The 17,441-nt window shown below is 40.4% G+C and overlaps 1 protein-coding gene across 26 annotated transcripts in view; it reads left to right on the forward strand.

The window, feature by feature from the left end:
* The window catches only part of PLEKHA5 (pleckstrin homology domain containing A5), a 249,599-nt gene that overhangs the window by 210,834 nt on the left and 21,324 nt on the right, over positions 1-17,441 (forward strand). For 12 of the 26 annotated variants that reach the window (XM_050747566.1, XM_050747569.1, XM_050747578.1 and 9 more), the window contains 5 exons: positions 1,026-1,127; positions 7,468-7,579; positions 10,278-10,324; positions 11,433-11,621; positions 12,844-12,964. In XM_050747566.1, the coding sequence (XP_050603523.1) occupies positions 1,026-1,127; positions 7,468-7,579; positions 10,278-10,324; positions 11,433-11,621; positions 12,844-12,964 (571 nt within the window). Of the gene's footprint in view, positions 1-1,025; positions 1,128-7,467; positions 7,580-10,277; positions 10,325-11,432; positions 11,622-12,843; positions 12,965-17,441 lie in introns of those variants that run through there. The other 14 variants (XM_050747572.1, XM_050747575.1, XM_050747584.1 and 11 more) reach the window with 6 other exon arrangements.

Below are 17,441 nucleotides of genomic sequence, written 5' to 3' on the forward strand. Positions count from 1 at the left end.
CCAGGGTGGAGTGCAATGGCGCAATCTCAGCTCACTGCAACCTCCGCCTCCCACGTTCAAACAGTTCTCCTGCCTTAGCCTCCCAAGCAGCTGGGATTACAGGCTAATTTTTTTTGTAGTTTTAGTAGAGACAGGGTTTCATTATGTTGGTCAGGTGGTTTCAAACTCCTGACCTCGTGATCTGCCCGCCTCAGCCTCCCAAGGCGCAATCTCGGCTCACTGCAACCTCTGCTTCCTGGGTTCAAACGATTCTCCCTCCTCAGCCTCCCAAGTAGCTAGGACCACAAGCACAAGTCATCAGGCCCAGCTAATTTTGTGTTTTCAGTAGAGACAGGGTTTCACCATGTTGGCCAGGGTGGTCTCGAACTACTGAACTCAAGTGATCTGCTTCCGTCAGCCTCCCAAAGTGCTGAGGTTACAGACGTGAGCCACTGCGCCCAGCAGATGATGTATTTTTAAGCACCTCTAGAATTATTCTATATTCAACAAATGACAAGCTGTTAAAGACCAAACATCAAAGTCTTCTCTGTGATATTATGGTTTGGGGGTGATTTTTTTCCAAAGGAGAAAAGTACAGATGGATAATAGGGTCTATATTGAGTCTTCACAGATGGGATTCACTGAATTGTTTAAATAGCTAGCTAAATTCATTTGCTTTACTGTATTACTATAAGCTTATTGTAAGTAAAGTCATGTCAAGCCTCTGATGTTATTGAAATTCCAATGTGCTAAAATACAAAGTATTTTCATTGATGGAGAACTTTTAATGAAGACAGATAAGAAAATGTTTTATTTATGCCACTTCTGCATTTTAGGAAATAAACAGCAGCACAGTAATACTTAGGTTGCCTAGTAAATTTTTGTTGAATTGAGTTTTAAAAAGGGACAAAAATGGTTATAAAAATTCCTGTTTTGCTAAGTAAAAAACTATGCGACTTTCTAAAATCTAGAAAGTTACAATTGGAGTGATAACACCGTAAAAGCACATTTTCCCCATTAAAGTAATTAACGCTTTTTGGTTTTAGGAATTGGAACGAGCATGGAGAGAATATGATAAGTTAGAATACGATGTAACTGTTACCAGGAACCAGATGCAAGAGCAGCTAGATCACCTTGGTGAAGTTCAGGTACAGAAATATAATATTCTTTATATTGTTTTAACTGTTTTTACTGGTACTATACAATCCACCTTGTTAGATTTCTGCATACCCTTAACAGTTTTTACATTATTGGCTACCTGAGACCTGGATTTGAATACTTTTAATGACAGGAATCTTACTATCTCACAAAGTAGACCATCCCCACTTGTTTAAGAGTTCTTTGTTCTGTTGGGCACATGGTGAGCCCCGGAGTGTTCTGTGCTCCTAGCAGTCTCAGCTCTGCAGTTCCTAAAAACATGGTTTCATATCCTTTCACAAGTCCATCTGTGTCACTTGGTATTGAGATGTTGAATTATATGGATTTATCAAATAATGAATATTTTTATATGTGTGTGTGTGTGTGTGTGTATATATATATATATATATATATATATATATTTTTTTTTTTTTTTTTGAGATGGAGTTTTGCTCTTGTTGCCCAGGCTGGAGAGCAGTGGCGCAATCTCAGCTCACTGCAACCTCTGCCTCCCGGGTTCAAGCGATTCTCCTGCCTCAGCCTCCCAAGTAGCTGGGATCACAGGCATGTACCACCAAGCCAAGCTAATTTTGTATTTCTTTTTTTTTTAGTAGAGACGGGGTTTCTCTGTGTTGGTCAGGCTGGTCTCAAACTCCTGACCTCAGGTGATCCACCTGCGTCGGCCTCCCAAAGTGCTGGGATTACAGGCTTGAGCCCCTGCGCCCAGCCAATATTTCATCTTTTTAATAAAATTATTCTAATCCTTTCTATATTAAATGTCTCTCATTTTGTGAAATTACATTTGGCCTGTTGACTTCACTGACATATTATTGGAATAGGGGAAGATACAGCACCATTTGCTATAAAGAATCTAGTTAATAAGCAAATAGATCTGACACCTAGTTCCAAGGGTTAGTTTTCTTATCTATAAAATAGAAATAATAATACTTGGCCGGGCATGGTGGCTCACACCTATAGTCCCAGCACTTTTGGAGGCTGAGGTGGGTGGATCACCTGAGGTCAGGAGTTCGAGACCAGCCTGGCCAACATGGTGAAACCTTGTCTCTACTATAAATACAAAAATTAGATGTAGTGGCAGGCATCTGTAATCCCAGCTACTTAGGAGGCTGAGGCAGGAGAATCACTTGAACCCAGGAGGTGGAGGTTGCAGTGAGCTGAGATCCCATGACTGCACTCCAGCCTGGGCAGCATAGCGAGACTCTATCTCAAAAAAAAAAAAAATGAAAGAAAAAGAAATAATACTTATCTTAAAATGTTTCTCTGAGGAATGCAGATAATATATGTTTAAGAAAATAATAAAACTTATTTCATGCTTATGACCAATGTAAATTTGATCCTTTTAGTTGGAAATGCGTGGACTTAACAGACAATGAATAAAAGATTAGTTAAGTTTGAGACCAACCAGCCTGACCAGTATGGCGAAACCCCATCTCTACTAAAAAATTATAAAATTAGCCAGGATGACAAGGTCAGGAGCTCAAAACTAGCCTGGCCAAGATTGTGAAACCCCATCTCTACTAAAAATACAAAATGAGCTGAGTTTGGTGGCAAGCACCTGTAATCCCAGCTACTCGGGAGGCTGAGGCAGGAGAATTGCTTGAACCTGGAAGGTGGAGGTTGCAGGGAGCTGAGATCGCACCATTGTACTCCAGCCTGGGCAACAAGGGTGAAGCTCCATCTCAAAAAAAAAAAAAAAAAAAATTAATAAGGTTGAATCAGAAATTCAGCTGCCCTCTATCTGGGCTGTCCAGCGTAGTACTGGCCACAAGTAGTTGTTGGGCATATGAAATGTGACTATTGTTACTATACAACTAAAACTGAACTTTCAGTTGTTTTTATGTTAACTATCTAAATTTATTTACTTATTTATTGAGTCAGGGTTTTGTTCTGTCACCTAGGCTGGAGTGCAGTAGCATGATCCTAGGTGAAACCTTGAGCTCCTGGGTCCAAGTGATCCTCCTACCTCAGCCTTCCAAAGTGCTGGGATCATCAGCTGGGCACAATGGCTCATGCCTATAATCCCAGCACTTTGGGAGGCCATGGTGGGAGGATCAGTTGAGGCCAGAAGTTTGAGACCAGCCTGGCCAACGCGGTGAAATCCCACCTCTATTAAAAATACAAAAATTAGCTGGGCACCTGTCATCCTGGCTACTTAAGGCTGAGGCAGGAGAATCGCTTGAACCTGGGAGGCAGAGGTTGCAGTGGAGTGGAGATCACACAACTGTATGCCAGCCTGGGCGACAACGGGAGACTCTGTCTCAAAAAAAAAACACAAAGTGCTGGGATTACAGTCATGAGTCACCAAGCCCAGTTTATCTAAATTTAAATGGCCACGTGTGGCTGGGACTTCTGTATCGGACACTGAAGTAACACTGTCAGTAATCGGCTACGATAACCAGCTGCAGGCGCCTGTAGTCCCAGCTACTTGGGAGGCTGTGGCAGGAGAATCACCTGAACCTGGGAGGCAGAGGTTGCAGTGATCCGAGATCGTGCCAGTGCGCTCCAGCCTGAGCAATGGGCAAAAGTCCATCTCAAAAAAAAAAAGAAGAAAGAAATCAGCTACATAAATGAGATACTAAATACAGTAGAAAAATAGCTATAAATACCTAAGATGTAACTAGAGGTCAGCAAACTTTCTGTAAAGGTCAAATGTGTCACTGTCACATATTTAATGTTTTTTGTTTTTTTACAACTTTTTCTTTTTTTTTTTTTTTTTTTTTTTTTTTTGAGATGGAGTTTCACTCTTGTCGCCCAGGCTGGTGTGCAGTGACGTGATCTCTGCTCACTGCAACCTCCACCTCTTGGGTTCAAGTGATTCTCCTGCCTCAGCCTTCCTAGCAGCTAGGATTACAGGCAAGTGCCACCACACCTGGCTAATTTTTGTATTTTTAATAGAGACAAGGTTTCACCATGTTAGCCAGGCTGGTCTTGAACGCCTGACCTCAGGTGATCTGCCCGCCTCAGCCTCCCAAAGTGCTGGGATTACAGACATGAGCCACCGTGCCCAGCTATAACTTCTTAAAAATGTAAAATTTGTTCTTAACTCACAGGCCATACCAAAAGAGGCTGCAGTCCACAGAAATTTGCCAATCCCAGATTTAACCTACCAAAAAATATATTTATTATGAAAATTTAACCTTATTATAGGATATAAGAGAAGACCTGAATTAATGGAGAAGTGTAATTGGTATACTATATTCATGGATGGTCTGATTTAACATCATCACAATGAAAATTCTTCCCATAATGCAATTTTATTCCAACCAAATTTCCAGTAGAATTTTCTAAAGAAATTTCTTAAATGGTTCTGATATTTTTAAGGTATAATAAAGACCACAAGTAGTTAAAAAATTTTTAAAAAAATAAAAGAACTAAAAGTCATACTCTATGAATGGTGACATTGCATATACAGCCTTCGACCAGTTACATAACAACTCTGGGTCTCAGTTTCTGCAACTATAAAATAAACTAATACCTACTCCTACTAGGTTATTATGAGGATAAATATGTTTGTATTTTTGCAGCATGTAGAATAAAACCAGGCATATAAAGCACACTATATAAGTGTTTGTTAAATAAATAAACAAGGAAACATAATGCAAAACCATAGTGTTAAACATGGTACAGGAAAAAAATAGACCAATGGAACAGAATAGAGAGTTTAACAGCAGACCATGAATATCCACAAAGCAGAGAGAGAAAGAGAGGGAATTGTTGAACAACATTCGGCTTTATCAAAGTTAAAGATTTACCCTCAATGAAGGCAACATAGACAAAGTAAAAAGATGACCTACTGGGAGGATGTATGTTTGACCTCAGAAATTCAACAAGGGATAACTATCTAGATTTGCAAGGAAGTTTTTTTTTTTTTTTTTTTTTTTTTTTGATTTGGAGAAATAGTCCATTAGAAAAAGATACAAAGAACATGAGTAACTAATCATAGGAAAACTCAAATTACTAACAAGTGTTTGAAAAATAGTTCAAAGTTGGCCAAGCACAGTGGTGTATGCCTGAAATCCCAGCACTTTGGGAGTCCAAGTCAGACAGATCACTTGAGGTCAAGAGTTCGAGACCAGCCTGGCCAACATGACGAAACCTCATCTCTACTAAAATACAAAGAAAAATAGCTGGGCATAGTGTCACACACCTGTAATTCCAGCTACTTGGGAGGCTGAGGCAGTATTGCTTGAACCCAGGAGGCAGAGGTTGCAATGAGCATATATCTTTTAAATTTTATAAAAGTAATACATGTTGTATATAGATGCGCAAGGATTTATTTATAGTGGTCTTCCCATCCTCTGTGTCAGTATTTACATCTCTGGGATTGGCTTGGCAATCATTGTGTTTGGCTCTTGTATGGGTACTTTCTTTTTTTTTATTTTTTGATGCTTCCAGGCTGTAGCTTGGAAAACTAGATAACTTAGGTTATGTAGTGCCTTTTTGAAGCAGCATTAATTCATAGTCTTTAGGCTTATAGAATTTTTTGCTTGAGTTTTTTCTTTTTCATTTTCTTTTAATTTTTTTAATCTTTTGATCAACCCCCAAGTGCTTGGAAGACTTTGAAAACATATTTCTTTTTTTTTTTTTTTGAGACGGAGTCTCGCTCTGTCGCCCAGGCTGGGTGCAGTGGCCGGATCTCGGCTCACTGTAAGCTCCGCCTCCCGGGTTCACGCCATTCTCCTGCCTCAGCCTCCCGACTCGAGCTGGGACTACAGGCGCCCTCCACCTCGCCCGGCTAGTTTTTTGTATTTTTTAGTAAAGATGGGGTTTCACCGGGTACATATTTCTTTTTTTTCCCCCCCCCGTGACGGAGTCTCACTCTGTCACCTAGGCTGGAGGACAGTGGCACAATCTCAGCTCATTGCAACCTCTTCCCCCAGGCCCAAGTGATTCTCTCACCTCAGCCTCCCAAGTAGCTGGGACCACAGACGTACACCACCCCGTCCAGCTAAGTTTTTGTATTTTTGGTAGAGATGGGGTTTTTCTGTGTTGCCCAGGGAGGTCTTGAACTCCTGAGCTCAAGCAATCCGCCCACCTCAACCTCCCAAAGTGCTGGGATTATAGATGTGAGCCACTGTGCCTGGCTGAAAACATATTTCTACCCCCTTAGAGGACTTTTTTAGCATATTGATGCAATACTGATTGTATTCTATTATCTATAGTCATTAATAACTGATACTCAGTGAAAAAATACTGTTCTGGGCAATGTGACAGTTTTTGTATCTCATTGCCTATTTTTAAAAATAAAGTTACATTCCTAGAATGGTGTTTATTATTATAGAATGGTGTTATTATTACCCAATTTATGAATAAGAGTCATAGAATTCTAATAGAATCTCAGAGAAAACCAATGTAATCTTATTTTGGTTTCAGTTAGTTACTGTATTTAACCTGAGGGCATGATATGGAATATTAAAAGTAAGAAAATTGTCTGGGCGTGGTGGTTCACGCCTGTAATCTCAGCACTTTGGGAGGCCGAGGTGAGCGGATCACCTGAGGTCAGGAATTCAAGACCAGCCTGGTCAACATGGTGAAACCCCGTCTCTACTAAAAATAGAAAATTAGCCGGGTGTGGTGGCGCATGTCTAATCCCAGCTACTCGGGAGACTGAGACAGGGCAATCACTGGAACCTGGGAGGTGGAGGTTGCAGTGAGCTGAGATTGTGCCATTGTACAAAATACAAAAATTATGGCATTCGCCTCTAATCGCAGCTACTCAGGAGGCAGAGGCTGCAGTGAACTGAGAGCTTGCCACTGCACTCCAGCCTGGGCGACAGAGCAAGACTCCGTCTCAAAAAAAAAAAAACAAATACATTTAAACTCTGTCAGTCAAAACTCATCTTGATATATTTTATTAGTTGTCCCTTTGTTGTTGTTTTTATGTTCTAGAACCTAGGAAGTTAGTATACCTTCCATTTCTCACCTGTTCCCCAATACCCCGCCATATTTTCCCCTCCCAGAAATTATTTTTTCTTTTGGGGTTTGTTTCTGCTCTGTTTCCATTCTCTCTGTATTTTCCATTTTTGGTCCCTTTTAATCAATATGCCTTCCTGGGATCATAAATAATGCAAGACAAAGCTTATTGGAAAGATTTAAAATAGTATATTTAAGTATGAAAATTAAATATTTTTCTTTCTCTGCTCAGTCTTTTATATTTGCCACTGGAATTGCAAAATTGGGAGAGTCACATCAGTCATATTAAATATTCATAACACTTAATTCACTGCAATTTGCATTTTTAAAATAGAATTTATATAATTAATATATAATCATTTAACTTCAGTAAATGATTTTCTTTCTTATATGTGGTCTATCCATTTTTACTGATAGACGGAATCAGCAGGAATTCAGCGTGCACAGATTCAGAAAGAACTTTGGCGAATTCAAGATGTCATGGAAGGGCTGAGTAAACACAAGCAGCAAAGAGGTACTACAGAAATAGGTAAATTAGCTTTGCATTTTATTTTGTGACTGACCACAGTGTTACAGTCATGTGTCACTTGGTGACAGATTATGTTCTGAGAAATGCATTGTTAGGTGATTGTGTTGTGCAATCAGAGTGTACTGAAACAAACCTAGTTGTATGGCCTACTATGCACCTAGGCTATGTGGTATAGCTTATTGCTCCCAGGTTGCAAACCTGCACAGCATGTGACTGTACTGAATACTGTAGACAGTTGTAACACAATGTTATTTGTATATCCAAACAGAAAAGGTAATGTGTTATACTATGACATGAGGGCAACAACTAGGCAATAGATATTTCTCACCTCTGGCTGGGTGCAGTGGCTCGCACCTGTAATCCCATCACTTCGGGAGGCTGAGGTGGGCAGATCACCTGAGGTCAGGAGTTCAAGACCAGCTTGGCCAACGTGGTGAGACCCTGTCTCTACTAAAAATAAAAAAAAAAAATTAGCCAAGCATGGTGGTGCATGCCTGTAGTCCCAAATACTCAGAAAGCTTAGATACAGGCCGGGCGCGGTGGCTCACGCCTGTAATCCCAGCACTTTGGGAGGCCGAGGCGGGTGGATCACAAGGTTAGGAGATCAAGACCACGGTGAAACCCCGTCTCTACTAAAAATACAAAAAATTAGCTGGGCACGGTAGTGGGTGCCTGTAGTCCCAGCTACTCAGGAGGCTGAGGCAGGAGAATGGCGTGAACCCGGGAGGCGAAGCTTGCAGTGAGCCAAGATCGCGCCACTGCACTCTAGCCTGGGGGACACAGCAAGACTCCGTCTCAAAAAAAAAAAAAAAAGCTTAGATAGGAGAATCACTTGAACCCGGGAGGTGGAGGTTGCAGTGAGCCAAGATCATGCCACTGTATTCCAGCATGGGCAACAGAGGGAGACTGTCTCAAAAAAAAAAAAAAAAAAAGTTATTTCTCAGTTGCATTATAATCATATGGGACCACTGCCGTATATGTAGTCTGTTGCTGACCAAAACATTGGTATATGGCACATTGACTGAATGTCTAAATGGAATGATACATATAATTGAGTTTCTTTTGTTATTTTAATGCACTTTTCTGAACAGGCACTCTTATCAGAGCACAGGTTTATAAAGTAAAAAGCGAAAGCTCTGTCAACCACACCTAAACAAAACTAATTACTGTCTTGTGAGTATAATTATTAATACCCACAATGTTTACACTTTAGAAGTTTTATCCCCACAAGAACTGGGATCTTCCTATATCTATTTTTCAATAATTTGCTTTTTTCTCCGTAACGATACAGTATAATATAAGAATCCATTGTATAAGGGAACTATAATTTATTTATCCATTTCCATATTGATGGATAATGTATGTTGTTTCCAGAGTTTTTTATTTTTGCTGTCATAAGCCATGCCGTAATGAACATTATTAATATATACAACTAAACACCTATGTTAGTGCTTAGTAGATTTCAAAAGGTGAGAAATAAGCACACATTTTCCATTTTGATAGCTGCAGCCAAATTGCCCTCCTGAAGGATTAAATTATGTTAATACCAGTAATGTCTGAGAAAACCCACTTGCCCATACTCTTGTTTAAATATTTGTTGCTTTCTTAATGTAATTGGTTTCCAATTCTGAAAACAATAAGTGAATGATTAGAAACTGAAGACTTCATTTAAAATATGTGAAATGGGCCAGGCGCGATGGCTCATGCCTGTAATCCCAGCACTTTGGGAGGCTGAGGCAGGTGGATCACTTGAGGTCAGGAGTTCAAGACCAGCCTGGCCAACATGACAAAACCCTGACTCTACTAAAAAAAAAAAAAAAAATTGGCCAGATGTGGTGGTACACACCTGTAGTCCCAGCTACTTCGAAGGCTGAGGCAGGAGAATCACTTGAACCTGGGAAGTGGAGGTTGCAGTAAGCTGAGGTCATGCCACTGCACTCCAACCTGGGCAACAGAGTGAAAAACAATTAAAAAAAAAAAAAAAAAGGCCTGGCGTGGTGGCTCACGCCTCTAATCCCAGTACTTTGGGAGGCAGAGACGGGCAGATCATGAGGTCAAGAGTTCAAGACCAGCCTGGTCAATGTGGTGAAACCCTATCTCTACTAAAAATACAAAAATTAGTCAGGCATGGTGGCGTGCACCTATAGTCCCAGCTACTCGGGAGGCTGAGACAGAAGAATCGCTTGAACCTGGCAGGCAGAGGTTGCAGTGAGCCGAGATCTTGCCATTGCACTCTAGCCTGGGCAACAGAGCAAGACTCTGTCTCAAATAAATAAATAAATAAATAAATAAATAAGAATAAAAATAAAATACATGAAATGAAGTTGTTCTTTTTTTGGCTGGACGTGGTGGCTCATGCCTGTAATCCCAGCACTTTCAGAGGCCGAGGCAGGTGAATCACTTAAGGTCAGGAGTTTAAGACCAGCCTGACCAACATGGTGAAACCCCATCTCTACTAAAAATAAAAAAATCAGTTGGGCGTGGTGGCGCACACCTGTAGTCCCAGCTGCAAGAGGCTGAGGCACAAGAATTGCTTGAACCTAGGAGGCGGAGGTTGCAGTGAGCCGAGATCACACCACTACACTCCAACTTGGTCAACAGGACAAGACTTCATTTCAAAACAACAAAAGAAATTGTTCTTTTTTCTATAGTATTAGAAAGATATGTTTAATATAGTTACGTTTTCTAATATTTCTAGGTATGGTAGGATCAAAGCCTTTCTCAACAGTTAAGTACAAAAGTGAGGTAAGTTTGGATTGTTTTTCTAATTATAAATTACTTTTAATGCTTAAGACATGAACTAGAAGTAATTGTCTTCTCTAATCTTAATAACAAAAATATTTTTTAAATATATTGAACAGATATTGTTTTAATCTTGAAATTTTATTGGATCAGTAATTTGGTGCTTCTAATACATTATTTTTCTTCCCTTTTTAATGCAAAAAAATGGAATCTCTGCTTTTTATCTATGTTAGAATTTTAACATTGTCATACTTTTTCTAATCTAAGTAATGTTTGAATACTTATCATTGTTTCTTATACTATGTAAAATTTATAGGATGATTGATAGATAAGTTGGCTGTGTGTCATGCATAGCATAAAGAAATTACAACTACAAAGAGATACTGTCAACCTAACCAAAAGAATCTATTATTTTGAATTTTGTATAAAAGCCAGTCAAAGAGATAACTTTTCTTTTCTTCTCTTAAAAATTGGGGGGCCAGATACAGTGGCTCATGCCTGTAATCCCAGCACCTTTGGAGGCCAAGGCAGGAGGATGTATTGAGTCCAGGAGTTTGAGACCAGCCTGGTAAACAGAGCAAGACCCCCATCTCTATAAAACATTAAAAAATTAGCCAGACATGGTGTTCCTGTTGGTCCCAGCTACTTGGGAGGCTGAGCCAGGAGGGTCCCTTGAGCCCAGGAGTTCAAGGGTGCAATGAGCTATGTATGATCAAATCACTGCAATATAGCGAGACCCCATCTCTACCAAATAAATAAATAGATAAATTGTGAATATATAAGAATAGGATTTTAAAATCAGTTCTTTCCTTCTAGTTTTAAAATGAAACCCAGTAATTAGTTTTAAATAGTAATCTCTTTCAATGTTGAGCTTCAGTGTGAAGCTAACCTATATGTTACGGGAAAGAATCAGATGTAATTATATGTTAAATTCCAATTATTGGCTATGATAAAAATTTTTGATTTTACTTTTCATTATTAGACTTTTGGCTTGGCAGTGTCCCTTTTAGTATCTTAAAGTAAATTTAAGTTAATATACCATTGCAAAGAATTTAGATATGCTTAATTCAATCTGCTTATCTAAATAAGGTGACTGTTCTACAATCTTTAGGAAGAGGAAGTAGTCCCACCTCGTCCTCCACTTCCTTGGTCCTATGACTTTACAGAGCAGCCTCCCATAATCCCCCCTCTGCCCAGTGATAGCAGCTCCTTGCTCTGTTATAGCAGGGGCCCAGTTCATCTGCCTGAAGAAAAGAAGATGTATCAAGTTCAAGGATATCCAAGAAATGGATCTCACTGTGTAAGTGGCTGGAATAGCCACAGAATAACCAATCATACCTGTCCTCTCATTTTTGAAAATTAATGTATTTTACATTCAAACTTTTTTTTATTATAACCTTTATAACCTCATTTTTAGCCCACAGTTTTTTATTTATATATAACTTCATCATTTGTGTCTTTCCTGTTTTGGTTTTGCTATTCTCATTTTTAATATTTTTATAATTTTAATATTTTATAATTTCATAGCATTTTTCATATTTTCATAAAGTGGTATCTTTGGCCATGATGAAGCAGCCATATTTTAGATATACCATTTCAGGGTATTGGAGGCAAAATTATACCTTCAGATCAGAAAGAAGGGATAAGGAAAAGACCGTTACTAGGAATGGTAAAGGAGCTGGGATGTGGGCATTTTGGTCTAGGAAAACTACTCAAAGATGTGGATGTTGCTAAGGAGAGATGTGACCCCTAAAAATGGGAAATACGTTTAGGGTTAAGCAAATAATGTAGGATATAATAAGCAAAGAGAATAAGGAAATAAGAATTGAGCTAATTTGAGAACAACAACATGTCTGTGACAGGAATTTTAGTGCTGGGATGAGCCTTACTTATACCACCTTGTGAATGAAAATTTATTGAATTAATATAGTTATTTTTAGCCCTCAATTATTCCATGGTAAAAATGTGACTTGTCCCTAAGAGAAACAGAAACAGAAATACTCTTTTTTTTTTTTTTTTTTTTTTTTTGAGACAGGGTCTTACTCTTGCCCAGGCTGGAGTGCAGTGGAGCAATCTTGGCTCACTGCAAGCTCCACCTCCTGGGTTCAAGTGATTCTCCTGCCTCAGCCTTCGGAATGGCTGGGATTATAGGCACACACCACCATGACCAGCTAATTTTGTATTTTTGGTAGAGACAGGGTTTCACCATATTGACTGGGCTGGTCTCAAACTCCTGGCCTCAGGTGATACCCCCACCTTGGCCTCCCAAAGTGCTGGGATTACAGGTGTGAGCCACTGCGCCCAGCCAGAAATATTCTTAATATTAAAACAAAGTTTTGCCACTTTAAAATTTCTCAAATTTCTTCTTTCCATGTAGTTGTGACGTAGGTATTATTTGTGTTATATCCCAGATGGCTCACTAGGGCTACTAATTTTTAGAGTTTGATTTGTGTCTTTAGCAGTAAACATTTTAAAAGAACTGTTAGCAGTTTTTTGGAGTAATTACATGTCTTCCTTTCAAGGGTCCAGATTATAGACTCTACAAGAGTGAACCAGAGTTAACAACAGTGGCAGAAGTTGATGAATCTAATGGAGAAGAAAAATCAGAACCTGTTTCAGAGATAGAAACTTCAGTTGTTAAAGGTCAGCATTTGTAATATGTTTTACCTCTTGTTTTTTGTTTTTGAAGACAATTTGCTGCTAAAATAGCAGTAAATTCCATTTACATGTTGACTCATATGAGTCCAACCCTTTATCTGAAACCTTTGGACTCTGATGAGTTTCTAAATTAAGAAATTTTCAGATATTGAAAGATAAAATGGCCCATAAATGATATATGTCATCTCAGCTAGGTATGAGGCAGCACCCTTTTTTTAAACACTATTTCTACAATATTCATTCCAAGTGGCATAAATAAATGCTAAAAATAAAATCATTAGCTGGGCGTGGTGGCAGGTGCCTGTAATCCCAGCTACCCAGGAGGCTGAGGCAGGAGAATCGCTGGAACCCAGGAGGTGGAGGCTACAATGAGCCGAGATCACACCACTGCACTCCAACCTGGACAACAGAGCGAGACTTCATCTCAAATAAATAAAAATAAAAGACATCACATCAGATTAGGTTTTACTGAGAAATGAGTTTATGTCAAACTTTAAAGTTTTCCATTTCTTGGGAGAGTTTTGTTGTTGTTGTTGTTGTTTTCTGTTTCTGGTGATGTCGATGTTTTCTGTTTCTGGTTGTGGTGGTGGTGGTGGTTCTTGTTGTTGTTGTTTTCTGTTTCTGGTGATGTTGATGTTGTTTTCTGTTTCTGGTTGTTGTGGTGGTGGTGGTTCTTGTTATTGTTGTTGTTGTTTGTGATTGGGTCTCCTCGCTCTGTCACCTGAGCTGCTGTACTGGAGCAAACATGGCTCACTGTAACCTTGACCTCCCAGACTCGGTGATCCTCCCACTTCAGCCTTCCAAGTAGCTGGGACCACAGGCCCACACCACCATACCCAACTAATTTTTTAAGTATTTGTAGAGACAAGGTGTTGCTGTGTTGCCCAAGCTAGTCTTGAACTCAGAGGATCAAGCAGTCCTTCCACCTCAGGATTACAAGCATGTGCCACCACACCTGGACAGGGTCTTTTCTGTGTGTGTGTTTAAAATTATGCGTAAAGCATTGATGGCTGAAACAAATTTTTACACAATTTCTACAAAGTAAATTCTGAAATAATATTTCTGTAAAGTATACTCTGATTTTTTTCTTAATGCTGGTCATTTTTCTAGAAGGCAATTGCATAAAGAAAAGAGTAGAGAGAGAACTGTCCTAGATTAAAAAGATAGATAGGCTGGGTGTGGTGGCTCACGCCTGCAGTCCCAGCACTTTGGGAGGCCGAGGCAGGCAGGTCACCTGAGGTCAGGAGGTCAACAACAACAGCAACAACAACCAGAAACAGAAAAAAAAAAACAAAAAACTCTCCCAGGAAATGGAAACTCTGCCAGTCTGGCCAACATAGTGAAACCCCATCTCTACTAAAAGTACAAAAGTTTGGCTGGGCATGGTGGCTTGTGCCTATAATCCCAGCACTTTGGGAGGCCAAGGTGGGCGGATCATGAGGTCAGGAGTTCAAGACCAGCCTGACCAACATGATGAAACCCCATCTCTACTAAAAATAGAAAATTAGCTGGGCATGGTTACTTGCGCCTGTAATCCCAGCTACTCAGGAGGCTGAGGCAGGAGAATCGCTTGAACCAGGGAGGCGGAGGTTGCAGTGAGCAGAGATCATGCTACTGCACTCCAGCCTGGGAGACAGAGTAAGACTTCATCTCAAAAAAAAAAAAAAGAAAAGAAACCCTGTCTCTACTAAAAATACAAAAAATTAGCCACACATGGGTAACACACACCTGTAGTCCCAGCTACTCAGGAGGCTGAGGCAGGAGAATCACTTGAACCCGGGAGGCGGAGGTTGCAGTGAGCCAAGATCGTGCCATTGCACTCCATCCTGGGTGACAGAGTGAGACTCCATCACACACACACAAAAATAATGGATAGATACATCGCAGTGTTTGAAACTTGATTGGACCATGGTTTAAAAGAAGAATATCTAAAGTAGGACAATTATGGAAATTTAAACATGTTCTAGATATTAGCTAGTAGTGTGATCGTGATGTTGTGGTTATGTAGTAGAATGTAGTATGTGAATTCTGAAACACTTAGGACAAAAGCATGTGCCACTTTTAAAGGATTCACCAAAAAGAGTGTGTATGTATTTATGCAGAGATAATGCAAGTGTGACAAAATGTAAAACTTTTTAGAAAAATAAATGCTTATCATAACCCACTGGACTGATTTTTGTAGTCTGCTACAAACTTTACTAAGTAAAGTTTGAAAAACACCTAAGTGAGGCCGGGCACTCAAGCCTGTAATCCCAGCACTTTGGGAGGCCGAGATGGGAGGATCACAAGGTCAGGAGATCGAGACCATCCTGGCTAACACGGTGAAACCCCGTCTCCACTAAAAAATACAAAATCTAGCCGGGCAAGGTGGCGGGCGCCTGTAGTCCCAGCTATTCCAGAGGCTGAGGCAGGAGAATGGCATAAACCCGGGAGGCGGAGCTTGCAGTGAGCTGAGATCTGGCCTGGGTGACAGAGCGAGACTCCATCTCAAAAAAAAAAAAGAAAGAAAGAAAAACACCTAAGTGAAGCCAGGCACAGTGGCTCATGCCCATAATCCCAGCATTTTGGGAGGCCGAGGCGGGCGGACCACAAGGTCAGGAGTTCAAGACCAGCATGGCCAACATGGCGAAACCCCATCTTTACTAAAAATACAAAAATTAGCCAGGTGTGGTGGCAGGCACTTGTAATCCCAGCTACTCAGGAGGCTGGGGCAGGAGAACCGCTTGAACCAGGAGGCGGAGGTTGCAGTGAGTCAAGATAATGCCACTGCACTCCAGCCTGGACAATGACTCCGTCTCAAAAAAAAAAAAAAGAGCACCGAAGTGGTAGTAATGTTCACATAGCTTTTTTCATAGTTGGAATATTTTTCTAGGTTATCTAATGCCATTTTTTAATTTAAAAATACTGGCATCTTGAAAATTTAATATTTATACACCTTTTCTCTGTCATCCTAATCCTGTCTCCTTATTCAAAGTCTTTTTTTCTTCTTTTCCTTTTTTTTTTTTTTTTTTTTTTTTTTTGAGACAGGATCTCACTGTCAGCCCAGGCTGGAGTACAGTGGTGCGATCATGGCTCACTGTAGCCTCCTTCATCCTCAGGCTGCCAAGTAGCTGAGACTACACACGTGTGCCACCACACCTGGCTAATTTTTGTATTTATTGTAGAGACAGGGTTTCACCATGTTGCCCAGGCTTGTCTCAAACTCCTAGGCTCAAGCAATCTGCCTTCCTCAGCCTCCCAGAGTGTTGGGATTATAGGCACGAGCCACCACACCTGGCCACACCAAGGACTTTAAATGGACTAGGAGCAATGGCTCATACCTGTAATCTCAGCACTTTGGGAGGCCAAAGCAGATGGATTGCTTGATCCCAGGAGTTCAAGACCAGCCTGGTAAACATAACCAGACCTCATCTCTGTTTTATAAAGTAAAAATGTATCTGGTTTTTTTAAAGCATACAACTATTTGACAACAATAGCATATAAATGAGGAGGAAGTTTATTAATATTAATATGCTTTAACATCTTTCTTTTATTCTGAATCATTGTAATGATCTTGATTAACTTTAGACTTTCTTAAGTTTAAGTATGCATGCTAGGGTATAGGATAAAAGAAATTGTCGAGGCTGCAGAGAGCTGTGATCGTACCACTTACACTTCAGCCTGAACAACACAGCAAGACTCTCGAAGGAGAGAAAGATAATCCAAAAAAGAAAAGAAACTGGAGAAGATGCAAAGCAAAAAAATACATTGTTACAAATAAATCTAAATACATTGGCAATTACAACAAATATAATTGGACTGAATGCTTCACTTTAAAAGATTGGCCGAGGCCGGGCGCGGTGGCTTCCACCTGTAATCCCATCACTTTGGGAGGCCAAGACAGGCAGATCACCTGAGGTCAGGAGTTCCAGACCAGCCTGACCAACATGGTGAAACCCTGTCTCTACTAAAAATACAAAATTAGCCAGGCGTGGTGGCGCATGCCCGTAATCCCAGTTACTCAGGAGGCTGAGGCAGGAGAATCGCTTGAACGCAGGAAGCAGAAATTATAGTGAGCCGAGATCGTGCCATTGCACTCCAACCTGGGCAACAAGAACGAAACTCCATCTCAAAAAATAAAAAAATAAAAAAGACTGGTTGGGCCTAGCGGCACGTGCTTGTAATCCCAGCACTTTGGGAAGCCGAGGCAAGAAGATTGCTTGAGCCCAGGAGTTCAAGACCAGCCTGGGCAACGTGGCAAGATCCTGTCTCTACAAAAAAATAAATTAACCAGGCGTGGTAGTGCATGCCAGTAGTCCCTCCTACTCAGGAGGCTGAGGTGGGAGGATCGCTTGAGCCCAGTAGGCAGAGGTTGCAGTGAACCAAGGTCGTGCCATTTGCACTCCAGCCTGGGCAACAGAGCAAGATTCCATCTCAAAAAAAAAAGAAAAATACAGAAGAGAAAGTGAAAATGATCACCTAT

Source organism: Macaca thibetana, chromosome 11 (genome assembly GCF_024542745.1).
Source record: "Macaca thibetana thibetana isolate TM-01 chromosome 11, ASM2454274v1, whole genome shotgun sequence".
NCBI lineage: Eukaryota > Metazoa > Chordata > Mammalia > Primates > Cercopithecidae > Macaca > Macaca thibetana.